The sequence below is a fragment of the Gadus chalcogrammus genome, chromosome 9 (genome assembly GCF_026213295.1).
Source record: "Gadus chalcogrammus isolate NIFS_2021 chromosome 9, NIFS_Gcha_1.0, whole genome shotgun sequence".
Classification (NCBI taxonomy): Eukaryota; Metazoa; Chordata; class Actinopteri; order Gadiformes; family Gadidae; genus Gadus; species Gadus chalcogrammus.
The window spans coordinates 25806513-25834179 of NC_079420.1; the positions used below are offsets into that span (position 1 = coordinate 25806513).

The following is a 27667-nucleotide window of genomic DNA, read 5'->3' on the forward strand; positions in this document are numbered from 1 at the left end:
ACTGAATTCTATACCACTTACTTAATATTCTACTAGTCAAGACTACAATACTGGGTACAGTAGTCAACACTACAATACTAGGAGCCGAAGACTACCACTCAATCCAATGTACCAGCAAGCACTTCAATGTGGTGAAGCCGTGAACTCTGTTTTCCCTCTCACTCCCATTAACTGTTACAACATAAATACCTCGCCTCAATTCATCTCAAATGTATTATAACCAGCATGGTATTTATTAACTGATTGCACTTTATATTTATGTCATATTTGACACATTATACACTTTTAAGAGTCAGTTCTCCATTTATAAACATGCACTTTGCATATTTTATACATATTTATATAAATGTGTGTATTTGTAGACACCTGTGCTTGTGTGTATTGTCTGCCAGGTAGCAATGCTGTGTTTTCGTTTGTTTTTTGTTTGGACATGGCCCTGTCATTTGTAATGCTGCTGCTATGTGCCCTCAATTGCCCCCTGGGGACAAATAAAGTTTTTTTGAATTTGAATTTGAATTTGAATTTCAATGCTGGTACTAGAGTCTAAACTACTCAATGTTGGGTAGGCCTACTACAGGCTACACTAATCACTAATGGGTACTAGAGTCTACAGACATCCTATACATAGATGCAGAATTGGCTGCTGGGACGTGAGAAATGCGGTCAGAGGGGAGATTGGAACAGAGGATGTATTTCTGCTTGGGGAACACAGTTTGGCATCGACAACCACCATTCGGACTTGCTCATTGGTTGTGTCTGTGTTTCATAAGATAATGCCTCACGGTTGCACCACATTGCCAAACTCGCCTCTCTTGAACTTCAGAAAGGATGTACGAGAAAGAAGCTATGCAAAACAGTCCTCTTTCAGGGTTTTAATCCCACACAGATATTGACATTTTTTACATTCACATTGCCTTGCGTACACTACATTGGTCAGTCTGGATTTCCCTTACTGCTTTTTTATTTTATTTTGAATTTCACTCCTAATTCATGATAATCAGGCCTAATGCGATAGATTTATTTTCCATGATAATCATTTTTTAATTTATTCTCTTATTTTGCAAACAGGGTAAATGGTCAGTCTGCATTTACCCTGGCTGCTTTTTGTTGTATTTTGACTCGTCCTGTATCAATTCCCAACTGCAAACTCTAGTCCATTCCATCCATCCATCCACAAATAAACATTCCATCAGCAGATTTGTATCATGACGCATTCTCATTTTAGTCAAAGTATAAGACAAAACTTTCTTAACAGTATAATTGTAACCATGATATAAATTGAGTCATTCAAGTAACAATTTTCAAATGCTAACATTGTTGGGTAAGACAGAATTTGGTTTTATCTGAATCCAGTGAAACAGTTTTAGCTGATATAAAAACTTTCAGGTGTTTATATATGTTGTTTAAGTATTTGGCAGACGCTTATATATAAAACAATCAATATAAACATAATAATTTAAGGAAAGAATGTTGATGATAAAAGTAAATACAAAATATCAATACAAAGCCCCTAGACAGAATAAACTTTGCTGCTGCAGCAACAGTCAGAGGTACAGTCTATAAGCAGTCCCTCCAGAAAAACGCGATTATGTGATCGCATAATTTCTACGCATAATCATACAAAGTCCGCATATTTATGCGGACATTTATTGCTGATTTCCGCGCAAAATATGTGGGGCTTGCATGATTTCATAATCCCCGCATTTTCGTTGCAAAAAAGTCACATATATTTGTGACTTGTAGCACATATATAGTTGAAAAATGTTGCGTTTACTTCACACAAGAGCAGCCATTTCCCCCTGTTGCCATTGGAATGTTATGAAGTGACGTTATAACGCGACGTCATCAAAAAGCTGCATTTTTTGCATTTTCCCGCATTTTTCGCAAGTTCCCGCAATTTTTGCATGTTCCCGCAATTTTTATGGCATAAATTGCATAAATATGCCGCATATTTCATCGCATTTTACAAGAAAACGTGCCGCATAATCAAGGATTTTTGACCGCAACAATCACAAAAATGCCGCATTTTTCTGGAGGGACTGTATAAGGTAAGATATATAGATATCTAATGTATTCAAATTCATAAATTGTTTAGCCTAAAGTAATCATATATTGTTGCTTCAACTTAAAAATAGCTGACCGTTATTTTCCCCTTCTCTGGTTCCCAGTTTTGATCTCGGACGTCTGGTCACTTGTAGCATATAAGAATATTCTATTACTGTTAAGCCAACTATGAATAATAAAACACGCTAAACCATGTGTCCTTTATCATAGCTACACGTATGACGAAAAAACGCGTGAAAATCGGTCTATGGACAAGAAGTCCAAAAAGACCCATATGGAACCTTAGTCCTGCTCAAACTAAGGCCTAAGAACGCCAGCACAGGTACATATTCGTATTGTGAGCAGCAGAGTCACAATTGTTGCGACTCTATGCTGCTGAATCAGTTAGTACCCTTCAGGTACGGAAGTTTCCGGTATTGTTACTGTGAGCACAAATAGAAAACCCAACTTTTTCAAATAACGCTATGCTTTATTAATCATAGTTTCAAATAAAAAATACAGCTCAGTTAAGGATGGAGGATGTTGAACTTTAGGTGGCAGCAAACTCAAACAGAAATAGTGCAGTGTCAACTGCTCATATTGACCAGTTGAAGTCCACTGGTCTCAACTTGTAGGCTGTTCTGTTGGAACATCCTGCATCTGAAAGTCTCACTTGTGTTGTCAAAAATATATTGATTTTGAAAAAGTTCTGAAATGGTCAATCAAAATAAATCACATAATAAATCATGGCGCTTAATAAAGCAGGAGCATTAAGCCAGTGCCGACGTCAATTCACTACGTCAGGTGACCTGTATGCACTGGTAGAATGTGAAAGGCGGACATCACTGGTCCGGGATGGGTGTAGTGGCAGCATCCATCTTCATGGCGTCCACCAGGAAGCTGAGCTCGTTGCACAGCGTCTCGTAGCGGTACGCCAGCCGGATCTGGGCCACGTTGGTCCGCCGGATGTCGTTGCCCTGGTGGCCGTCCTGCAGGTAATTTGGACCCAGGAAGTGCTGTTTCTCCTGGGGGGGGGAGAGGTTGTTAATCAGCTAGACTAGCGTTATGCTAGCTAAAGGTGTAATCCTCAACGGCTCCTCCGGCAAAGTGCCCTACGTCCAGCCCTACGCCATACACCCCCTGGGGGTACTTATTAATATATACTTATATCCAAAAGTGAGCCCTAAGGACTAAGGACTCACAGACTTAATTGATCTCAGGTGCTAAGTGAGTGAGTGTGTGAGGCCACATGGGCTCAGATAGGTATATATGGGATTGGGACAGCACTTCACGAGAGCACATGTTACCTTGACAACGTTTAATGTCAAAGATGTTTTGGATGGACGCTCGTTTTGATGTTTTTTTGTAAATGCAATGAAAACAATCGGCTACAGCAATTTATTGATATTAGAAAATATAATTTTTACTTTTAAATACTTCAGTATAAAGGATGCATTGAATACTGTAGGTGATTATTGGCCTACACATACTAATCATAAGTCAGAACGGGCTACATTTGGCTGAATTATAAAAGGTATAAGTAGTAATATGAAGAGCCATTTGGGAGCCAAAAGAGCAGGCTCTTGTTGGTGAGCTGATCCAAATGATCCGGCTCACTAAAACAACGCTTTGAACTGTGGGTGATTCCCTTAGGTGAAGTCTGCACTGATGCGGACTAACGGAAAGGGCTCGGTAAGTGTGGACTCAAACCCTCACGCCCTCCCAGCTAGCTAGACTAGCCTTCTGGACTAGTGTTTTGCTGGCTTAACTTGTGTCCTGCTAGCAAGACTTGTCAAGCTAGCTAGACTAAGGGTGCATCCGAATACTAAGTATATACTATTTCTGTTGAGTGTCTACTACTTGACAATGTAGTACGTTCGACAGCTATGCGTACAACGCCTCCAAACACCACCGAAACGCCCCCGGATGTTTGGAGATTACATATTTCCCCTCAGATGCCGGCAAAATTAAAGTCATCTGTGATAATTTACTTTAGCTGCCTGGAGCTGCTGCTGGTGCCGGGTCAGCCATCTATCTATCTTTTTTTATTTTTTCACCGCAGCGTTCTTCTTCTTCGGTTACCAGACTCCGGCTGAATTGTGGGATAGCGTAGTGACCTACCGTTGTATACTGTGGCGGTGGTACGCATTCTGAAACTTTTTGCCTACTACACAATGTGTACTGAGCATTCTGACGCGTTTTTGACGTACTACAAAATGCCTACTATATACCAGTCAAGTATGAGTATTCGCATGCAGCCTAGTGTTATACTAGTTAGACTAGTGGGGTGTTAGCTACACTAGCAGGATAATAGTATCATACTAGGTAGGGGTACTGTACCTTGTGTGAGAGGCCACTCTGCAGGACACTGTTCCTTGCTATCTCACACACATCACAAGTGCTTAGCTTCCACAGCTGGGCGGCGATGGCGTACTCTTCCATCAATGCTTCCTAAGGAGTAAGGACACGACAATTGGAAATAAGGAATGCAAAAACAAAAGATACTAATAATAGAAGGTAAAATTATAAATATATCACTGCTATCCATATTATTAAAAATATTAAATTAATACATTTTCTGATGCTGCTCAACGCACACCTTGATAACCCATAATAACATAATTAGAAGCAAATTAAGGATATATGTTCATCACTTCAGAATTCATTCCATTCTGACGCTATGACGTCACTCTGACTTCTTGAATTAGAGTGCGATTAACAAAGTTGTTTTCTTTAGCGCCATTGACGGTGAAAATACCTAACGTTATTTTCCCAATTTACAACTAATGAGTCGTCTACTCGGACAGCTGTAGACAACGCTATGGGTCTGTGGTGAATATGACCGTGGGGTTATCCGTGGAGAAAATAATCATGAATAACATATTAAAAATAATAAGCCTGTTAAACGTTGTTTTAATGTTATAACGTTAGCCTATGTTTAAGCTTGGGGGCTGGCATGAACCACCAGAATAGAACATGATAGTAAGATAGATCAATATTGAAATATCATAGCAATAAATGATCTCTCTACTGGTTTACTGTTCTCTCTGGTTCCCCGGAAGTTAGAAGGTAAAGAACGACCATCAAATGAAACAGTATTACCTACTTACATTTCTCTGTAGGGATCCTTTCCATAATGATGGATGAATATAACTGAGCCAAATTAAGCACTTTTAGAGGACGGATTATGGCTGCAGTGTTCCTACTCAATGCCCTACCAATTTTTTTAAATGTAGCCCACATTATTAATATAGACCCAAAATTATTAAAAGGAAAATCCAGGTTGAACAATTTTCAAGTAAAATACCAAAATCCTCATTCTCTTGGTTAATTGGCATGTAGAGTTGCATGATAAAAAACAGTGATGGTATTAATGGGTTGGGTAAATGGATGATGCATCATTAGATGGCCGGTACTCAGGCTGGGAGGGCTGACCTTGGTGTAGTGGAACAGCAAGGGATCGTCAGTGGACAGGGACACACACAAGCCTTTGTGGAGGAACTCGCGCAGAGGGTTCTTGGAGTACTCCAGGAACAGGCCGTTGTTGCTCAGAGGGGACATAGCGATGGGCACCTGGCAGAGGTAGTAGAGGTACTGGAGCACTGGACTCTGAAGAGGACAAGAGGACACTTCATTTGAAGGTTATTCTTGAATGTGTTACTGATGCATTTATATGAATACCAGAGGTTTAAGGTCGACCATTTAGATCCCACCTCCACTGCTTGATGAACATGTTTTCTTTTAAACTTTGATATCCAAAAGTCATTACTTTCATGAAAATGTTGTGCCAACCAACATTTTTACAGATCCAATGCCTATCCAAAAGTATAAACACCAGAGACCAACTCATCGAAACAATTCCTGGCTCTTTAGAAATAACCATTCACACTTCAACTGGCTCCGCCAGCAGTCAGGGTTCTGGCCCACCTTCTTTAGGTTGAGGCCGTGGGAGATGTTGTCTGCGGTGAGGAAGGCGGACACTAGGTGGGTGATGGATCCAGCCTCGCCACAGTGGGGCCGGAACTGGAAGGTGTTCAGGCCTCTTTCCCTTCAGACACGAGACAGAGTACTTCACTAAGTAGGACTGACCTTCACATCTTCGTTTGATGAAGGTCAGACTCTGAGTCCTTTCATACAACAATTAAAGGTGTACCTTTCAGGCTCAAACGGTGTTGGACGTTTGTCAATAAAGTTTGAAGACCAAAAACGCTCTTGTTTATCTATCTGATGAATTAGCGGTTTCCGCTCTTACAAAGTTATCTTTGAATATGGTTTGTCACTAGCCTGGCTCCGCCCGCCTACGTGCTACGCTCAGTTTTAATTTCCCTTCAGTACTACGTCTGGATTTGCGGTATATTCGTGGGTTTTCTCCGGCCAAATTTTGCCAGTCCAATCAGAGAAAAGATGGAGTGGCTGAGAAAAATGACGTTGAGGGCGTAAGCTAGTTTCAGTTGTAGTAAAATGTTAGCGATTGGTTATGGCAGATTCAGAGTGGCACTGGGAAGACTCAATTGTTTTAAACTCCAACCGACACCCGCCTTCAAGTGAGTTAACGTTTTTCAATGTAGAGTGGCCCGACTCTCTGTGCAAATGAAAAAAAGTACGAGAGTCTGGTAGGACCAGGCTAGTTTGACACTAGTTCCCTCCCTCAATTTCTGCAATTTTTGATTAGTAATTGAATAAACCCTAATACAGCATGGAGACATTCCAGTTCATTCATCGTTAAAGAGCCTGTTAGCATGTGCCTGTGCTACTACTGTTGCTATGTATGCACCCATCCATTAGACGGGGGGGACTTAGGAGGACTTACTTGCGCAGGTTGTTGAGCACCATGATGTTGGCGTACATGTGGAAGAGGTAGTAGCTGTAGGGGGGGTTCTCCTCGGAGGTCCAGCTCTCAGGCTTGGGACTACTGAAGGAGAACATGTGGTCGCTGTGTTTGGACTCGTCGTCCACACTGTCGAACCCCGTCAGCTGCAGCAGGACAGGACCGTGTTAACAGTTCAACAGATCCTCCTCCAAGGGAACAGAACATTAAGGAGGGGGGGGGCTTCATGAACCGATGTGTAATGAGTTCACAATGTACAGTAGCTACGGGAACGGCCATATGGGAGCAGGGTAGTCTAGTTGTGGTACTCCACTACCAGTTGAACGGTTCTGGGTTCAAATCCCATTTCCACAGCATACCTGTAGGCATCATTGAACAAGATGTCTAACCCCTACCTGTCAACTGAATGACCAAATAGTGTAATTAAATAATCCAAATAATCCAACCTTCCCAGACCTGGGAGCCATCAGGTCTGGGAAAGTTCATTCAAAGATCAGTTTTTCAATATTCAATAAAAATAATTTTAGATGAACCCATATTTCGGCAAATGTATTGAATCCTCTTGCACGACTTACGTATTTTAAAAACAAGTGCACTTCCTTGTTCTTCTGTGGGTTGACTGTGGCCTCAAACAGTGGGAGGAAGATATTCTCCAACATCTTGGCAAAGTTTGGTATGATCTTCTTGGCCCTGAAAATATCACTGAAAGACAAATACGGTAACATTTTTTGTTTTATCAACATTTCTCACTTTGAGATGTAAATCATTTCCCTACCTGCCACAGTTAGTACAAAAAGCTCTGCTTGCTGAACATTTAGCTGACTTAAGATTACTTTATTGATAGGTAAAGGTTAGCCCCTTGTTCGCCACTATTAACAAAATGTCTCAAAAAAATGTGTTCTTAGAACCAAACACTGGGTTTCATAAAACCTACATTTTGTGAAACACCTCAGAAGGAGGTTCAGCATTATGGACCATCTGGAACAGCGTAACTAGCAAGTAATTATGTCCAGTTTACACCCAATGCTGACAATGCTAACCGATGGGAAAGAAACATAACAGTATATTGTACGTTAACCTAAAACAATACTTCTGTTTAGCGAGTCATTCATGGATGTTTTTCCAAAGTGATCTACAGTGAACTGAGCTCAGTTCCATGTCATTAAGAGCTTCTTGCTGAAGGACACCTCCAGAAGGCCTGGCGGATCAGATGGATCATCATCCCGTTGGGCCAGACTACCCTAACCACTATACTAATATCAGGACCCCCTTGGTGGGGTGGGGGGGACCTTCAAAACCTTCACAATAATCCAACCTTCAAAGTCAAACCCACACATAAATGCATGTATACATCTCATAGTTATAGTGATGGTACGAGGAGCTCACTAGATGCGGGGGACCTGGATCATCCATTGCAGGTTGGGGGAGTGGAGGCGTTGCTGGACGAACCAGGAGGCCAGGGTCCGCCACTCGTCTGGAGAGCGTCCGTAGATGGAGAGGCGTGGCTCGGCGTGCTGGTATTTGCTCTCCTCCAGCCCGTGAGCCACTTCCTGTTGGAGGATACCAGGCAGTCCATTAATGGGGAGACATGGGGGAATCCCTTCTGATGCTGCTGCTACCCCACGTCTGCTCCCACAAGCAGCACTGCACTGAGTCACATGCTGCCATGGATACAGATGTCTTCTATATATTTTATGGCTCTTTATTGATATTTTTAATCTGTAAAAATAAAATATTAGACCACTGTCTAGTACTTGCTGCTGTGTAACCCAAATATGTATGTCTGGAATAAATAAAAAATCGGTTTATTATTAATTCCAAATCAAACGATAAACTTCAGAAGGAATTCTATTTTCGGATTTATAATTTTATAAGTGTTTTTCTGGCACTGGCAGGCTGGATATTTGGACACATAATACAATTAGACGTTTCTACATGCCACTAAGCTTATATTGGTGCATAAAGACTGATTATAACTAACACAAAGCTGGCTCGCGCACTTTGTTAGTTTGTCACAGTCACATTTCACTTATGTTTTATCTTCTGGATCTTAAATCTCACCCTAACGAACGTGAGGTATTTGGGAAGTGAAAGCAATGCTTAGTTTAAATATGTTAACAATTATTGTTAATAAAGTCTACATCAAATGTCTGTAATGAAATGGACAGCATGGATCTTTTTGCATATTGCTACCACTATTAAAGTGTGTATAGATATATTTTCTGCATTGTTCCTTGTTGTTCTTACTTTAACTTTAATTGTGTATCTCTTATTCATTTAGTGTCAACTAATGTCTTTCTGCTGGGATACCCAAATTTCCCGTCTCGGATTAATAAAGTACCCTATCATCTTGTATTTATGGCATATGAGGGTCTGTTACCCTCTGAAGGCAATTTCACCCTGTTGTTCATATTTGCGGAATGATTGATACTGTACCTTAATCAGGCGTGCAAAGTATTCTCCATTGATATAGTTGTCTGTCTTCAGGTAGATTTCTCTCAGCTCGCTGGCCCCTACAGGGTTGTATTTGGAGTTGAACTTGTCAAAGCGGTGAAATGTTTGTCTTCCCTAGGGATTGGGAAGATGTGTGAGCTGTGCAATCAGCCAGAAAACATCAAATCACTCTGACTCTGAAGACCTTGCATGAAGCCCAATCAAATTACATCAACAGATTAAATGTGTCTACAACACATTCTGTGCACCTGTGCCAGGAAATGCTGTGTGTTCTGTACTTACTTTTTAGTTCAAATGTATAATTAAATGTTATAAACCATTAATTAAGTCATTCATGAATTAAATATTGAATATTGAATAGTATATTGAATAGTATTGTAATGGAATGGCCACATTAAACAGATACTTATAAAACAGGCTTCAATGGAGTCTATTTGAGTTCAGTTAAAATGCTCTTTGTTGTGGTACTTTCTTCTTGTTCAATTACTTTGTCTGTAGCCTTGTCTTATTATCTAGTCTGAATCAGACTTATTTAACTCATCATTTAACACATCAGTAGGTAGACCGTTGCTCTCTACGTTTCTCTTCTACATAATCAATGGTGACATGTCCATTGATTGTGGTGGTGGTCTTTATAATGAGTTGTATTGATGAAATAAATTACCCAGATAGGTCATCGTGTTCATCGAGCTGACCGACCATCTGACGGCCTTCGTGCTGCCCAACTATCCGACCAACCATCTGACCAACCATCTGACCAACCATCCAACCGACCATTCAACCGACTATCCAACCGACCATCTGACTGACCATCTGACCAACCATCTGACCGACCATCTGACCAACCATCTGACCGACCATCTGACCAACCATCCAACCGACCATCTGACCGACCATCCAACCGACCATCTGACCAACCATCTGCCCAACCGTCCAACCGACCATCCAACCAACCATCTGACCAACCATCCTACCGACCATCGTGCTGACCGACCATCTGACCAACCATCCAACCGACCATCTAGATAAGTAGGGAGCGTTTCTTACGGCGTGCACGTCCAGGGAGTCCACGGTGAGGTCGTAGGGGTCCATGGCCAGGTTCTGGAACACCTGGCCCAGGGTCAGCTTCTCCCCGCCCCTCTCCAGCACCACGCGCTCCGCCTCCGTCTTATACGTTGTCTGGATGAACTTCAGCAGATGTTTCTGGTTCATGCAGGCAGCTGCGTGGATGTGTGTGTCAACCTGGTTGAGAAGTGCATCCACACACACACACAAACAATGATGTCCGTGAGGTGCAGCAGATCTCTGGAGAACAAGCTTTATCCATAAAACATAGTTGAGAAGAATGTGCTTAATGTGCTGACGATTTTGTTGAGTTTTTGCTCTTGATACTGTGGAACTCTTGCTGTTCTTGCACAATCTTGTGACTCGATATCCCAAGGCTTTAATATTTTCTGCTAATTAAATGGATTCGGTCCACTCATTGTCACGTGAAGAACACATGTTTATAGTGGAATGTGCACTAATGGGAATAACATACCAAACAAAACGACCAGCTTGGAGCCAAACAGGAAGATGCAATCATCTAAGCAACACGCCAAGACACGTTTTTCAAGTTTCATTTCCAGCACTACCCTAGATGACCATGTCCAAGGAATAAGTTCAGTTGCTTTGCAGGAAGCTGAACAGTAATATCCCCTGACAGGCATCCGCCCGCAACTCAAACAAGGCTTGGAAAGGGAGGAGACAAGGCAGGCTCTTATCACACAAGGACCCAATGCAGGGAGCACTGAGGCTGGAGCCGGGGGCTGGAGCCAGGGCCTGGAGCCCGGGGCTGGAGTACTGAGGCTGGAGCCTGGATCTGGAGCCTGGAGCTGCAGCCTGGAGCTGGAGCACTGAGGCTGGAGCACTGAGGCTGGAGCCTGAGGCTGGAGGCTGGAGCCTAAGGCTGGAGCACTGAGGCTAGAGCACTAAAAATCATCCAAAAATGTTCGACAAAAGTTTGATATTATGAGATAGCAAGCAACTGACAGTGTGTTACTTTCTGTGTAGTTACCCTTTTCATGAGCCAGATAAACAGACTACTAGGCCAGTTTAGCTAACACACAAAAGAGTATTAGTCATTGTCATGAATGATTGTTTTTACTTATGATCATTATTGCTACTACAGTTTCCGACTTTTTCTCAACCTCTAGTTGTAATTAAACCCATAGCTATAATGTGGAAACCCCAGTCGATAATGTAACAAATTTCTGAGCGCATAATATAATAACAATTTGCCTATAATTTTACAATGTATAACATTTTTGGTTCACCTGTTACTTAATGAAGCTAGCATAATCATTTTCACCTTACGTTATGAAGCAAGCATAACATTTTTCTACTTATAAGTCGTTTCACCCATGTCCTCAGCATTTTCGCTGCATTTGTATATCAAGAGATTCGATCCTGAGGGTGATTCACACTTGATGGAGATTCCTGCTTTATATGCGGACATCGATGTCGTTTAGATATCAGTAGAATCAACAGGGGGTTTAGGGGGATGGGCTTGCAAGTAGCGGGATATGGCGTAGGGTCTAAGTTCGCAAGAGATAAGTGCGGCCGCTGACACTGTAGTTTGTTTTGGTTTGACCACAGACAACATGGAGGCAGAATGGGCAGAACTTATCGCAATCATCTTAAATGTTGATAAAATTATGCATCTTATATTCCGTTGCATCCACAAAATCCGAAGCATCGATCGATGAAAGATTGGAGCATGAGTTGGAGACAAATAGAAGAAACGACGAAGAGGAAAGGCATCACAAACGACTGCGTTACCGTAGAAAGAGCGTCTATTTTTGCTTAAATTTACATATAACAAACACTGGGACAAATATAGTAGATTTCTGTGTTTAACTTGGAAAACAGAGAGTGGAAGGACGTCAACCTATAATGTTCAGCTAACTGTTGTCAATAATAATAATAATAAAAATAACATTTTTTATATACGCGTGCAGCTGTGAACTCATGTATTGTAATTTATTGTATGATGTGTACTTTTAGGATTATGATAAGACCTATTTTTTAGCGTTCACCCAAAATGACTCTTAAAACCAGTGCCAGCATTTAAATATCTTTTAACCATTCACTGAACAAAAGGCAACAGGCTGACTATCATTTAGGGGGCCACTCAGTGAAATGCAGGAGTGTCATCACGTCATCATGCGACTTTCTACTCCTCATTCACATATAAGGTAATTTACATTTCTTACGGAGAAAATACTACCTCTGCGGTATAATTGTTCAGGAGATTTTCAGGGAACAAATGTCAGGATATGTTGTTCGTTATAGGACGCTGTCTCTTTAAGAGATCGCGCGACTTGTTTGTTGATATGCCGGTCGGCGCGATGCTTTAACTTAAAGGGGTAGTTCGGAATTTTGGATAAGGGCCCAATTCCCAAGTTAGCCTGGGTGTTCTTTATCATTGGAGACAGTTTTCAACACATTTCATTCAGTCCTTCTAGTTGCAGAGTTTGCTTGTGCTAGTCTAGCGCACGGCAACGGGCAATACTAGCCTGCTAATAAAACAGTCTTACCCACTCCACAGTACACCCGAGGCAAATCCACTATAACGCCAGATGGTCGATGTAATTGTCTGTGTTGATAGAATAATGTTAGAAATAAAACCAACCTTGCATTGCATTGCATTTTGAGGGATTTGCTGTGTCTCAGCAACAGTGTAATATTCCTGGTAGTAGGCTACGGGGGGCCTGCCCGTAATTCCGACACCTCATTGTTCCGACGTCTCAATGGTCTGAAATATTTCCCATTAGATCGAAATGCCACTATCTGATAAAATAAACGACCTGCCGTTGCTTTGTCGACGTGAGAAAGTGTCTCTTCACTTCCTTTATCGCCATTTCTACAGTCTATAGAGAGAACGACTTTACTGGGAGAGTTTGTCAACGGCGGGTCCGTTAAAAAGATATCAATATCGCAAGACATTGTGGGATGCTCAAGGAGATGGGTAATATTGAAAAATAAATACAGTTTTTTCTACGTGTATGTGGTGTATGAGGTGTGTGTGTGGGCGTGAGTGTGTGCGTGTGTGTGTGAGCTGCGGGCTGCTTGGCACATGCGCACTTGACCAAGTGTGCAGTAACTTGACAGGCCTGCTATTATATATTAGTAAGATAAGATATTCACAGGCCAACATTTAGCAGGGGGTGTTTGATGTTGGGCTCTATTCATGTGGGTATGTGTTTCAGGGAGTGGTGGAGGTTCAGACCTTTCTGACGTTGTAAAAGTCTCTGTGTGGGACCTTCTTCAGCTCCTTCAGTTCAGCCATCTCATTCAGCATCTCATGGAGATGGAACTTAGACTCCAAGAAGTTCAGCCTTCTGTGGCAGTAGGTCTTTCTGCCCGGCGGCGGTTTTGAGATCGGGTAGAGGGAAAACAGTAACAGTAACAGTAAGGAACCAATGTACTGGTGAGGAGATTGAACTGGGAACGCCCTGTCTCCTCCACCTCCTCGTCTCCTCTATAACGCATGGGTTCTCCTCCTCATCTCCTCTATAACGTATGGGTTCTCCTCCTCATCTCCTCTATAACGTATGGGTTCTCCTCCTCATCTCCTCTATAACGCATGGGTTCTCCTCCTCATCTCCTCTATAACGTATGGGTTCTCCCCTCTTCTCCTCTATAACGTAGGGGTTCTCCTCCTCTTCTCCAACTATAATGTATGGGTTCTCCCCTCTTCTCCTCTATAACGTATGGGTTCTCCCCTCTTCTCCTCTATAACGTATGGGTTCTCCCCTCTTCTCCTCTATAACGTATGGGTTCTCCTCATCTCCTCTATAACGTATGGGTTCTCCTCATCTCCTCTATAACGTATGGGTTCTTCTCCTCTTTTCCTCTATATCGTATGTGTTCTCCTCTATAACGTAACTCCTCTTTTCCTCTATATCGTATGGGTTCTCCTCATCTCCTCTACAACGTATGGGTTCTCCCCTCTTCTCCTCTATAATGTAGGGGTTCTCCTCCTCTTCTCCAACTATAATGTATGGGTTCTCCCCTCTTCTCCTCTATAACGTATGGGTTCTCCTCATCTCCTCTATGACGTATGGGTTCTCCTAATCTCCTCTATAACGTATGGGTTCTCCCCTCTTCTCCTCTATAACGTATGGGTTCTCCTCCTCTTCTCCTCTATATCGTATGTGTTCTCCTCATCTCCTAACGTATGGATTCTCCTCATCTCCTCTATAACGTATGGGTTCTCCTCATCTCCTCTATAACGTATGTGTTCTCCTCTTCTCCTCTATAACGTATGTGTTCTCCTCATCTCCTCTATAACGTATGTGTTCTCCTCTTCTCCTCTATAACGTATGTGTTCTCCTCTTCTCCTCTATAACGTATGGGTCCTCCAGGTCATCTCCTCTATAACGTATGGGTTCTCCTCCTCATCTCTTCTAGAACGTTTGAGTTCTCCTCATCTCTTCTAGAACGTTTGAGTTTTCCTTACGTGGGTCCGTCCACGATCATGGCGAGGACCTGGCCCATGTCCACAGAGAAGGTCTCCAGGTCGGGGTAGGGGAGGTCCCGGGGCTGCTGCTGCTCCAGGGCCTCTGGGCTGCTGTACACACGCACGATGCCGTCCGTCATCTGCAGCAGGTAGCCCAGGTCCTCTGGGAGGTCCTCCAGGGAGTAGGGGTCCTGGCCCGGCCCCGGGCAGGGGCTGACGTCTGCTCAAACGCAGCGTTAGAGTTAAGAGGCAGATGGAATCCCCCCTTAAAGTGCATGTGACCCCAAATCCTCCTCTTTTTATTTTAAACAGCCTCATATGTCGTCTGTTATCTTCAACAGAGTAAGCTTTGCTATTTTATCCCTCTCACTAAAATAACAATGCAGAAAACACAAAGCTCCGTATGGGGAAAGGTTAGAGGTGATGTTTGCGATCAAGAGTGTCAAGCTCATAGAATTTAACGCACAGTGCAGTTCATACAGAATATTACTCATTATAACCTTCATACCCAACAATGGGTGCAAGCTTAAAAGAAGGATTTGCTGGGGGCCATGATGGGTGTGTACTCCCCCACCTCTGATATCTCCGCCCAAAGCTATTCCTCTTCAAATTAAATTAACAGGTTCTCGCACACTTTAAACATCTTAGCAGAACTGATCCAATGTCTGCTGCACTTAGATACAGCCTGATGAAGATCTTCCTCAGGTCAAATCGTATGAAAGGATGCCTTCCTGATTACTCCACACTCACACACACACACACACACACACACACACACACACACACACACACACAGACACACACACACACACACACACACACACACACACACACACACACACACACACACACACACACACACACACACACACGCACACAACCAAAACCACACACATGCACACATGCACACACACACACCCCACCTGGCAGGACTTCGTCCTCCTGGCTCCAGGTGCGGTCCTCTGCGCTACGGAGGAAGTGCGCTGTGGTCCGTGAGAAGCGGTGGAAGGCCAGCCTGGAGTACTTCTCCCTGATCAGGAGAGCTTTCAGCAGGCTTTTGGAGGCCTGCTCATAGTCCTCCACCGTGATCTGGACGAGGGTGGACCACAACACACGCTTTTAGAACATGTCTCAAACACCTGCACACAAAGACGGAGCCTTTCTGGAGACAATCCATGGGATTGCCTCTGGGCCCAGCTTGTCAAAGAGCATGACCCTGGCTCAGCTGACCTCTGACCCCTGAGCTCGGTACTCAGCTGACCTGTGACCCCTGAGCTCGGTACTCAGCTGACCTCTGACCCCTGAGCTCGGTACTCAGCTGACCTCTGATCCCTGAGCTCGGTACTCAGCTGACCTCTGACCCCTGAGCTCGGTACTCAGCTGACCTCTGACCCCTGAGCTCGGTACTCAGTTGGCCTGTGACCCCTGAGCTCGGTACTCAACTGACCTCTGACCCCTGAGCTCAGTACTCAGCTGACCCATGACCCCTGAGCTCGGTACTCAGCTGGCCTGTGACCCCTGAGCTCGGTACTCAGCTGACCTCTGACCCCTGAGCTCGGTACTCAGCTGACCTGTGACCCCTGAGCTCGGTACTCTTAGTATGCTTAGTATTATAGTATGATAGTATAGTATAGAGGTCCAGTTTACCCCCGCACAGTAATCCCCACTGATGGTCACTCTCTGGTAGTCTGGGAGGTCCTCTGGGGGCGGGGCCTGGCCAGTGGCCGGGCCGGGGAGGTGCGGCTCCGATTGTAAGAACAGAGACTGAGAACGCTTCATCTTAAAGCTCTTCATTCTGGAGGAACATGAGAGCAGAGCAAGACAAAGGAAGGTTACCATGCTGGTCTGATGGAGCTGGATTCTCAGGCATTATACATCATGGATGTATCATAAAAACAATGCAATTCCCAGTGCTGCCGTCCATGATAAGATGGTACCATAAAGGACCCTGCACTCAGGGCACTCATTGACGTTTCAGATAAAGGAAATCAAACAACAGCGCAGGGTATTCAAATGAAGCTGCAGCATAGGATGAGGTTGTAAAAGTAGGCTGTATCCCTGTGTTCGTAAACATTGGTTTCTTCAAGTCTTTTTATATGATTATCGCCCACATTCATGGTGGCAGAATTGCAATGTCCAACCGGCGGCATGTGTCCACAGATACTGTCAGTAGAAAATGTCTTATCCCCGGTCTGTCAATAGATAATGTCTCATGTCTGTCAGTAGTTAAGGTCTTATTCCCGGTGTGTCGTTAAGGTCTTATCCCCGGTGTGTCAGTAGTTAAGGTCTTATCCCCGGTGTGTCAGTAGTTAAGGTCTTATCCCCGGTGTGTCAGTAGTTCAGGTCTTATCCCCGGTGTGTCAGTAGTTAAGGTCTTATCCCCGGTGCGTAAGTAGTTAAGGTCTTATCCCCGGTGCGTCAGTAGTTAAGGTCTTATCCCGGTGTGTCAGTAGTTAAGGTCTTATCCCCGGTGCGTCAGTAGTTAAGGTCTTATCCCGGTGTGTCAGTAGTTAAGGTCTTATCCCCGGTGTGTCAGTAGTTAAGGTCTTATCCCCGGTGGGTAAGTAGTTCAGGTCTTATCCCCGGTGTGTCAGTAGTTAAGGTCTTATCCCCGGTGTGTCAGTAGTTAAGGTCTTATCCCCGGTGTGTCAGTAGTTAAGGTCTTATCCCCGGTGTGTCAGTAGTTAAAGTCTTATCCCCGGTGCGTCAGTAGTTCAGGTCTTATCCCCGGTGTGTCAGTAGTTAAGGTCTTATCCCCGGTGCGTCAGTAGTTCAGGTCTTATCCCCGGTGTGTCAGTAGTTAAGGTCTTATCCCCGGTGCGTCAGTAGTTAAGGTCTTATCCCCGGTGTGTCAGTAGTTAAGGTCTTATCCCCGGTGCGTCAGTAGTTAAGGTCTTATCCCCGGTGCGTCAGTAGTTAAGGTCTTATCCCCGGTGTGTCCGTAGTTAAGGTCTTATCCCCGGTGCGTCAGTAGTTCAGGTCTTATCCCCGGTGCGTCAGTAGTTAAGGTCATATTCCCAGTCCAGACCTCCTGGCCGACTCCTCGGACCGCTGCTCCTTCAGGCCCTTCTGCATCTCCCTCTCGCGCTCCTCCTGCAGGCCGATGGGGCAGTCCTCGGGGACGGTGAACAGGGCCAGGGCATCCCGGTTGTTCTCCTCCTTCAGGGCGCAGGCGTACACCCTCTCGGCCAGCTGCCGCAGGCCCTCGTCCATCTCGCTCTTTGGGAATAGCTTCAGCATCTCTGAGACAGAAAGAGAAGAGAAACAAACAAACCATGAACATTATATTGATATTAAGACTTTAAAATATCATTTTAATTATCGTGATAACGTAAGGCTTTATTTTCCATTATTTTATGTCCAGTTGCAGCACATTAATTTCGTTGTTGTTGTTGCTATTCAGATTTCTTGATAGTACCATGATAGGTTCCATGGTCTTTGCGGTCACTTTAGTCACAAAGCAATGACTTTCTGCTAGCAGAACCTCTGGGGCAGAGGGGCGGAGCCTGGGACCAGGTCAGCAGAGCCCCGCCTTGTTCCTGTTCCGCTAGAGGGACCTTCTACCCAATAACAGTTAGAGGCTCTAATGTGTCTGCCCTGGCCAGTCAACACAGTGACCATATGGAGCCTCTAAACACACTTTACAGTTAGCTCCTGCTGGCAGAGGTTGTTGTCCCCAACTACGCTCTCACAGATCCTGCCTCCTGAACAACGAGGCAACGTGAAGCTAAACGCTCAGCTCACAAGACCTCAGCTGGTCTGCCATCACATTAAACATTATCCTCCAACTTCTGATTTGTGAGGCGATAGGGATTCAATAACGCATTACATTAGAAGTACCAGACCCTGAATTCCTCCTCATACCTGCACAGACACAAACACACACACACACACACACACACACACACACACACACACACACACACACACACACACACACACACACACACACACACACACACACACACACACACACACACACACACACACAGACAGACACACACTATTGTAGTGTGTAACGTTGGTTCAATAAAGATAAGTTGAATAAATACTGTGGCTCTCAGCCTAACAGGAAGTCGATTCAAATCGGGGGCAATCTTCCTCAAACATCTCAAAACAAGCCGGGCCCTCAAAGGATTACTTTGTTAAATACATAGCAGCTTATTTACATATAGGACATGGCAGTGTTTATTCAACAAAACCTAGTTTTAATATTCTGTTTAATTCTAATAACATGATCTATGTATTGTTAAGGAGTGCCATCCTTTTTGGAGTTAATCTGCCTTGAAACCCGAAGGAGTGACAATCCATAATGGATGTGATGGTGAGTCATGTTCACTCGCTGAGCTAGGTAGCCTAGCCTCATCTGAAGACTGAGACAGGAATCAACACGCTGCATAGCCAGCATATTTGGTGTCAAGTGGCACAGATTCCCAGCCACTTGAGAAGCCACAACAACAACTCTGCCCCACAAATGAATGCTACAAGTGCTACATTTTCTACATGTGCTACATGTGTACATGTGCTTCCTTCCTGACACTCGTTCTATGCTCCATGTTCTGGTGCCTGCTTTCCTAAGAGGTCTTTACGGTACAGTGTGCTCAGCTCACTGACCCACTAGGCTATCTAACCAAATAACATGCACGCACGCACACACACACACACACACACACACACACACACACACACACACACACACACACACACACACACACACACACACACACACACACACACATACATACATACATACATACATACATACATACATACATACATACATACATACATACATACATACATACATACATACATTCATACATACATTCATACATACATACATACATACATACATACATACATACATACATACATACATACACACACACAGACTCACAGGCTACATGTTTTCACTGCAGCTTTCAGTTTTGCTCAGATTTCTTTAAAATGATGTAGTTATTATAATAAGCATATTTTGCAGTTTCCTCCCCATTGCTAACATAACATCCTCTGGGACCAGAGTTTTCCCTGCATAATTTTCCTTGAATGAACATGATGGCTGAAAGAGTACAAATTCAAAAACGTCAGGTAGCGGACCACAAAGAAACATATCACTAAGGCCATGAACATCTCAAGATAACGGTAGTAACAGCCTGGTTGTTTCATCAGCCTGGTTGTGACATCATTACACAACTGGTTGAGGAACAAACAGGAAGTGAAGGTATCTAGTCCCTTACCTTCCACAGTAACCAGGGCAAGATCTTCAAACCCAACTCTCCCTGAGTACCAAGAGAACCACAGACCCTGTGTGGACTAAGGCTGAGACCTCCTTCGTCTCTCAACGTATTTTTGCTTTCTTATTGCTAGATCTCAAGGTCTGCGCTGTCAGAGCAGGTCTGCACTGTACAGTCGCTCTGTATTAAAGTGCCCTGAGAACAGCATGGCTGGGAGGAACCCGTCTGGCTGGTTTGAAGGGCGTTGCCCGGGGGCATCGGGGCGGTTTGTAAAGACTGGGAACGCTTCAGTTCAGGGCTCTTCATTCTGGAGGAACATGAAAGCAGAGCAACACAAAGCAAGGTTACCATGCTGGTCTGATGGAGCTGGAATGTCAGGCATTATACACCATGGATGTATCATAAGAACACTGCAAGGTCAGAGGTTTAGTCCCAGTGCGGTCGTCCATGATAAGATGGTACCATAAAGGACCATGCACTCAGGGCACTCATTGACGTTTCAGATAAAAGCATCAAACAACAGCGCAGGATATTCAAAGGAAGCTGCAGCATAGAATGAGGTTGTATATGCACATGAGTTTCCCTGTCTACTGAAAAGCATTCAACTTGCATGGTGTCCCTGGCCACATCCACTAAACTGGTCTGGTCACGCCCACTAAACTAGTCTGGACACTGTGGTATTATGGAATAATAGTGTAAGGAATGCCTTTATTTTGTAGCAACCGGATGGACGGCGGTACCGGGGACGGGGTTATCTGGAGTCCCGTGCATGCACACTAGTCTACGACTGCTGTACAGAGTTGATAATAAAGACGGACTCTGATAGCGTCGTTGTACGAGCCTCATTATAATAATAACACGACATGGTGTCAGAACTGTGCAGCTTGTAAGCAGAGAGAAAGTAAAAGACGAAGAAGAGGAAAGTGTATCGTTTTGGCGGATGAATGGGTGACGAGCCGGCAGCTATGGCGCAACCTACACCAACTGCTACGTTCACAATACAACCTCCAGAGCCATTAGATTTTACCAAGTCTCAAGATTGGGAACGTTGGATTAGGAGATTCTTCCGCTTTCGGCTTGCAAGCAACATAAACGCGACTTCGGAAGAAAACCAGGTGAAAACGTTAGTTTATTGCATGGGCGATGAAGCTGAAGATGTGCTAAATGGGATAACGCTAACTGCGGATGAGAGGAAGATGTAATCTACGAAAGAGCCGAGTTCAATCAGCGTGTGCAACTGCCAGGAGAAACACTGCTCTATACGGACTAGCTGAACACTGCAAATATGGACAGTTACAGAACGAGCTGATCCGCGACAGGTTAGTGGTCGGGCTGAGAAACGTCTCATTGTCAGAGAAGCTACAGTTAGACAGAGACCTAACCCTTGAAACTGCTATAACGAAGACAAGGCAGTCTGAAGAAGTAAGACGACAGCAGTTTGACAAATGAAAATGGCGGGGCAAGCAAGTGCTCTAATGTCGATGATGTGCATGCTAAAAGCTACAGAAAACTCAAATTTCCCTCAAAGCCTCAGTCACAAGCACAAACACCAGGCAAAAATAAACCTACTGCATGGCCACAGTCAGGCTCAAAGGCCTGTAATAGATGTGGAAAAATGACCTCGCATGGAATATTGGAATGCCCTACTAAAGATGCTGGGTGTCACAACTGTGGCAAAAATTGACATTATGGCAAGGTGTGCAGAAACAGTGCTAAATCTCTGAATGATGTCACTACAGAGGAAGAAGAGAGCTTTTTCCTGGGCGCCGTGGATGCTGGAAAAGACCCGTGTCTCAGCTACAACTGAGACAAAAACAAGTCTGCTTTAAAATAGACACTGGTGCTGATGTCACCGCCCTGCCAGCCGAGGTGTACCATGACATTACAGGGGGGCATGATGTGAAGCAACTGGCAGTGTTGACACGCTCTTTGTTTGGGCCAGGTGGCAATGTACTCTCTGTCCTAGGTGTAGCCAGAGAAACGCTGCGCAGAGGCAAAAAGACAGCCATAGAGGACATTTATGTTGTAAAGGACCTGCACACTGCACTGTTGGGAAGGCCTGCCATAGAAAAGGCTGTGCCCTTCTCTCTCCACCCACCACTCAGAGTACCTCCACAGCTTATGGGAAAGGTGAAGGAGGAGATAGACCGTATGGAGAAGATGGGCGTAATCACCAAGATTCAGGAGCCGACTGATTGGTGTGCCGGGATGGTGGTGGTGCCGAAAAAAGCAAGGAATGTTCGCATTTATGTGGATTTCACAAAAATGAATGAATCAATATGTAGAGAAAAGTTTATCCTGCATTCTGTCGAACAAACTCTGGGCATGCCAGCTGGCGCAACAGTATTCAGCAAATTAGATGCCAACATGGGCTTTTGGCAAGTACCATTTACAAAAGAGTCTGCCAAATACACCACCTTCATCACGCCTTTTGGGCGCTACTATTTTAACCGTCTAGCCTTCGGCATAGCATATCATCCTGGGAAGACCATTCGAGCTGGAAACTGACCATAAGCCGTTGGTGAGTCTGCTGGGAGGGAATGCTTTGGATGACCTCCCACCAATAATCCAAACATTTAGGATGAGACTCATGAGGTACAACTATACAGTCAATCATGTCCCTGGCAAAAGCCTGTCGACGGCCGACACATTATCTCTTGCTCCTCTGAGAGCCGCAAGAGCACACACGGATACAAGCCTACTAGAGGTCACCAACATGTATGTAGACTGTCATCAGCAACATTCCTGTCATTGGAGATTGTCTTTGCAGCCTACGTGACCACCTGAAGGCAGACAGCACATGCTCTGCACTGATGGAGTACTGCACAGACGGCTGGCCTGACAAAAGCCAACTGCAGGGAGTGCTGAGACATTACTGGGCTGATAGAGCAGTGCTGACTGTGCACGATGGACTGCTGCTGCGGGGCACGCGGCTCGTCATCCCATCGGCCTTACAAGGTGATGTGCTGCAGAGGCTGCATGAGGGACACCTGGGGGTGACAAAGTGCAGGGGCCGGGCCAAACAGACGGTATGGTGGCCAGAACTCAGCAGCCAGCTGAATGACATGGTGCTGAAATGTAGGACCTGCATTCAAGAGAGAAGGAACGTCAAAGAGCCGCTGATGCCAACAGAGTTGCCAGACAGGCATTGGCCAACCTTGGGAGCTGACCTTTTCACGCTGAAAGGCAAGACCTATCTACTGGTCGTGGATTATTTCTCAAGGTATGTGGAAGTTGCGCTGCTGTCACCCACAAGGTCCACAGATGTGGTGGTGCACCTGAAATGTTTTCTGGTCATGGAATTTGTGAATTTCTTAAAAGTGACAATGGGCCCCAGTTCTCAGTTAACCACTTTAAAGCCTTTGCAGCTGAGTATTGCTCTGTGCACATCAGGAGCAGCCCCAAGTTTCCTCAGAGGGGAGGCAGAACGTGCTGTGCATACCGTGAAAAACCTGCTAACAAAGGCATCAGACCCATATCTTGCAATGCTGGCCTACAGAGCAACCCCTCTACAGAACGGCTATAGCCCAGACGAGCTGTTGATGGGGCACCGCCTCCGCACTACAGTTCCTGCACTTCCAACCCTGCTGAATCCAGTTTTGCCTGACTTCAATGCGCTGGAGGCCAAAGAAAGGTAAAAGAGGAGGAACGACGCAAGATCCTTCGACAAGAGACACAGAGCGAGAAACCTGGAGCCACTCGTACCTGGGGAGGATGTGTGGATCACTGATGAACGAGTCCAGGGCACATTGCTATCTACACACAGCACCCCTCGCTCTTATATCGTCCAGGTGCCTCAGGGCACACTGAGGAGGAACCAGCATCAATTGGTGCCACTGCAGACCAACAGTGGGGTAGTCGACGCTGATGAGCAACCGGTCGGGAGAGGATCACCTGCACCAGAGCCAGCTCCACCAGTGACAACATCACCCAGCAGAGAGGGCCCCACCACAGAGACTGTGCGGACCAGGTGTGGGAGAGAGGTTAGAAAGCCGCAGAGACTTGATTGGTGATTTATTGAATTGTTTTCTACAGTAAAAAAAAGAAATAAAAAGAGAGTGAAATGTGATTGCTAAATTGTTCTACTTTACTGTTTACATTTACCTGAAACCTGAGAGTTTACATTTTGAGAACACAGCCTGCTAAAGTAATAGTTCACAGTATGGTAATGTGTAAGTTATTTTATTCATATTTTGCATGCTTGAAACAGGGACAGATCAGGGACAGATCTTCGAGCAAAAGGGCCGAATAAACCCCTTAATACCTGCAGAGACAAAGGTAGTCCACACTTTGTTCTCAAAGAAAGAGAGATGTGGTATTACGGAATAATAGTGTAAGGAATGCCTTTATTTTGTAGTAACGTCGTTACCGGGTCGGGTTAGCTGGAGTCCCGTGCATGCACACTAGTCTACGACTGCTGTACAGAGTTGATAATAAAGACAGACTCCGATTACGTTGTTGTACGATCCTCATTATAATAATAACAGACACGTCACTGGCTGTAAGCCTGTTGCATGACGCGGCCGTAACCCTATGTTGGTAAACCTTTTGTGGATAAACATATCCAGCATATTTGGTGTCAAGTGGCACAGATTCTCAGCCACTTGAGAAGCCACAACAACAACTCTGCCCCACAGATGATGCTGTCAACATGTGCCGCTGCACCCCTGAAACATGTTCCATGGTCCATGGTCCATGTTCCATGGTCCCTGACACATGCTCCATGGTCCATACTCCAATTTCTAGTTCCTGCGCTCCTAGCAGGCCTTTGAGGCACGGTATGCTCAGCTCACTGACACACTATGCATTCTAACGAAACACGCACGCAAGCACACACATACACATACACACACACACACACACACACACACACACACACACACACACACACACACACACACACACAGGCTACTGGTTTTCACTGCAGCTTTAAGTTTTGTTTAGATTTACTTGATAAAGTTATAATATTGAACAAATGTGATAGCTGAACGTGAATGAACATTATGGCTGCGCAAGTATGAATGCAGATACATCAAGTAGCGGACCACGAAGAAATGTATAACTAAAGCCATGAACATGTATATTTATGGTACAGCCTGGTCTACTCAACTGGTTGAGTAACAGGAAGTGATGGTATCTAGTCTCTTACCTTCCACAGTAACCAGGGCAAGATCATCAAATCTAACCCCCCCCCAGTACCAACTGAACCACAGGTCCTTTGTTGATCAACGCTGAGACTTCCTCTGTCGCTCACTGTTCTCCAAGTCTGCACTTAACCCTCGCTCTGTGGAAACCGCCAGACTAGAGTGGAGCCTCTTCAAAGCTCTGACTGCTCTGTGTTAAGGAATTCAATGGTGTCCTCTGCCCAAGTGCTAATCTTCTGGTGTGTGCGTGTGTGTGTGTGTGTGTGTGTGTGTGTGTGTGTGTGTGTGTGTGTGTGTGTGTGTGTGTGTGTGTGTGTGTGTGTGTGTGTGTGTGTGTGTGTGTGTGTGTGTGTGTGTGTGTGTGTGTGTGTGTGTGTGTGTGTGATGCAGTTGTTGTTGTCTTGAAGGCCTGCCCTTCTTATTCCCTGTTCTATTTTAGGGGTGTTGAGATCACCATGGCAATCCAGACTCAATCAAATATGTATAATATATATATTATATAATATACCATTAATATATTCATCATCAAGATGTTGTGATCGAACCGCAGTGAATGTGCTGCCTGACTTCCCAAGGCCAGTTAACAGTCCTGAAGCAGGACTGTTAACTAACTAACTAACTAACTAACTACTAACTAACTACTAGCTATGACTACTTCTCTGTATGTGTGGCTTGATTCTGAAACAAAAGTGTAACTCTATTTCTCCCCTGGTTTGAATCTTTAGGATTGTTTTAATGAATTGTTCAGGGGCGGTGAACAGCAGCTGTTAACAGATCTTCTATTAATATCATCAGTGTACTGTAAACAGGGGTTGATGAGAGTCTGTCCATGGAAAACATATCTAGGGTATGATGCTTGTTGCTATTTCAAAAACCAGAAACTGTTACCATTCGCAAATTACCAAAGACATTAAAGGTCCCATGACATGCTATTTTATGTATTCTTTAATATAGGTATTAGTGGGCAACTAACACAGTATTCAAAGACGTTCCCGAAATTCAGCCGTGGTGCAGAGTTACAGCCACTCCGAGCCAGTCGCACATTGAGCTTTACACCAAAAGCAGAACGGTTATCCAAATAACAAGGAAGTGTACAACACTTGCGTTACAGTCCTGGAGCTCTATATCTGAATAATATCATATAATACATAGATATCTATATCATATAATACATATTATCACGGCCAAAAGCTGTGTGCGCCTCCAGACGATATTATGAATCACAAACGACTTTGTCGGGTTCTGCGACGTCTCTGGTTCTTCCACTTTCACATCAACCTGTAGTAGACTGAACCGCGCGCTGCCTGCTGCCGGCTGCCCGCTGCCGGGCGATGGTGCCTCGCGGCAACCGGCGGCATGTCGCAGTTCATGTACTTCAGCGAGTCAAAGCCAAAGTTCCTTTCCCCCAATTCCTTCTCAACCATGGCTCGGATAACCCCCACGACAGTCTCGTTGTGGAAATACAAGAGACGTCAAAGAACCGACAAGAAACACTTGCGTTACAGTGTGTGTATTCACACACACACATATGTGGCGCTCGCACGGTCGTGTCTCATTGGCGGGCCAACGTCTCTGGGCGGGCCAGGCAGAGTAAGGGGAGGAGCTTAGATGCTTTATGACGTCCTAAATAAAGACATTCCAAATCAGCGCGCTTGAGCCTCCGTTTTTTCAAACAGCTAGTGCTCGTTTTACACCAAACGCAAGTTTTAGCCACTGGGGGACCATAGGCAGGCTAGGGGAACTCATATTTATGTTAGAAAACCTCATAAAGTGAGATTTTCATGTCATGGGACCTTTAACACATTACTATTTTTGCAGCTATTTATCACAAGTTCAATCCTAGAGGTTTCAGCAGGCCAAGCCTTTTACATACCCCACTGAGCACTAACATGCAGTGAAGAAATCCCAAACGTTCAGTTTGTTGAGAAAGAAAACCTTCTAGAAAGGTTTAGAAGAACGGTCATAGACCTGTTGAGGTGTTGAGAAACATGATGAAAAAACAAACACAAAACATGAAGTCATGAAGTCCGGCTGGTAAAGTCTTCCTTGTACTCACCGTGTGTGGGGTAGCTGGCCATGACAAGAGTCAAATGTGAGGAGGTGAAGGGTCTTACTATAGTGGCCGTAAGCAATCCAATGTGAGGAGGTGAAGGGTCTTACTATCGTGTCCGTAAGCAGTCCAATGTGAGGAGGTGAAGGGTCTTACTATAGTTTCCGTAAGCAGTCCAATGTGAGGAGGTGAAGGCTCTATCTATAGGGAACCTTACACAGCTGCCAACTTCTGCTTCCTTCCGCACCACAGCCACAGCCACAGCTTAACTGCTGTTAGTCTGCTGGTTGAGGCCCATGAGATATCACTAAAGAAAGGTAATGAACAAATTTTTCTTGGCAAACAGCCAGACAGTAGAATGAGGGCACCAGGAAGTGAGTTTACTTCTGGGACCCGGAGGAGAGGGGGAGT

At 44.6% G+C, this 27667-nt stretch overlaps 1 protein-coding gene across 3 annotated transcripts; it reads right to left on the reverse strand.

The window, feature by feature from the left end:
* On the reverse strand, positions 1-27667 carry ampd3b (adenosine monophosphate deaminase 3b). 3 transcript variants are annotated; one of them, XM_056598329.1, is made up of 16 exons: positions 25212-25483; positions 20066-20369; positions 17857-18070; positions 16476-16623; positions 15752-15917; positions 14829-15048; positions 13596-13725; positions 10373-10567; positions 9308-9439; positions 8258-8421; positions 7447-7573; positions 6854-7017; positions 5971-6091; positions 5479-5652; positions 4384-4494; positions 1-3068 (listed from the first exon to the last, which is right to left on the reverse strand). In XM_056598329.1, exons 3-16 carry the CDS (start codon positions 18066-18068, stop codon positions 2886-2888), a joined length of 2247 nt encoding a protein of 748 aa, XP_056454304.1. In that variant the 5' UTR covers positions 18069-18070; positions 20066-20369; positions 25212-25483; the 3' UTR covers positions 1-2885. The 3 variants fall into 3 exon arrangements, with proteins under 3 accessions (XP_056454304.1, XP_056454303.1, XP_056454305.1); XM_056598328.1 differs by lacking the exons at positions 20066-20369; positions 25212-25483 and adding an exon at positions 27263-27667; XM_056598330.1 differs by lacking the exon at positions 20066-20369 and having other exon boundaries at positions 25212-25484.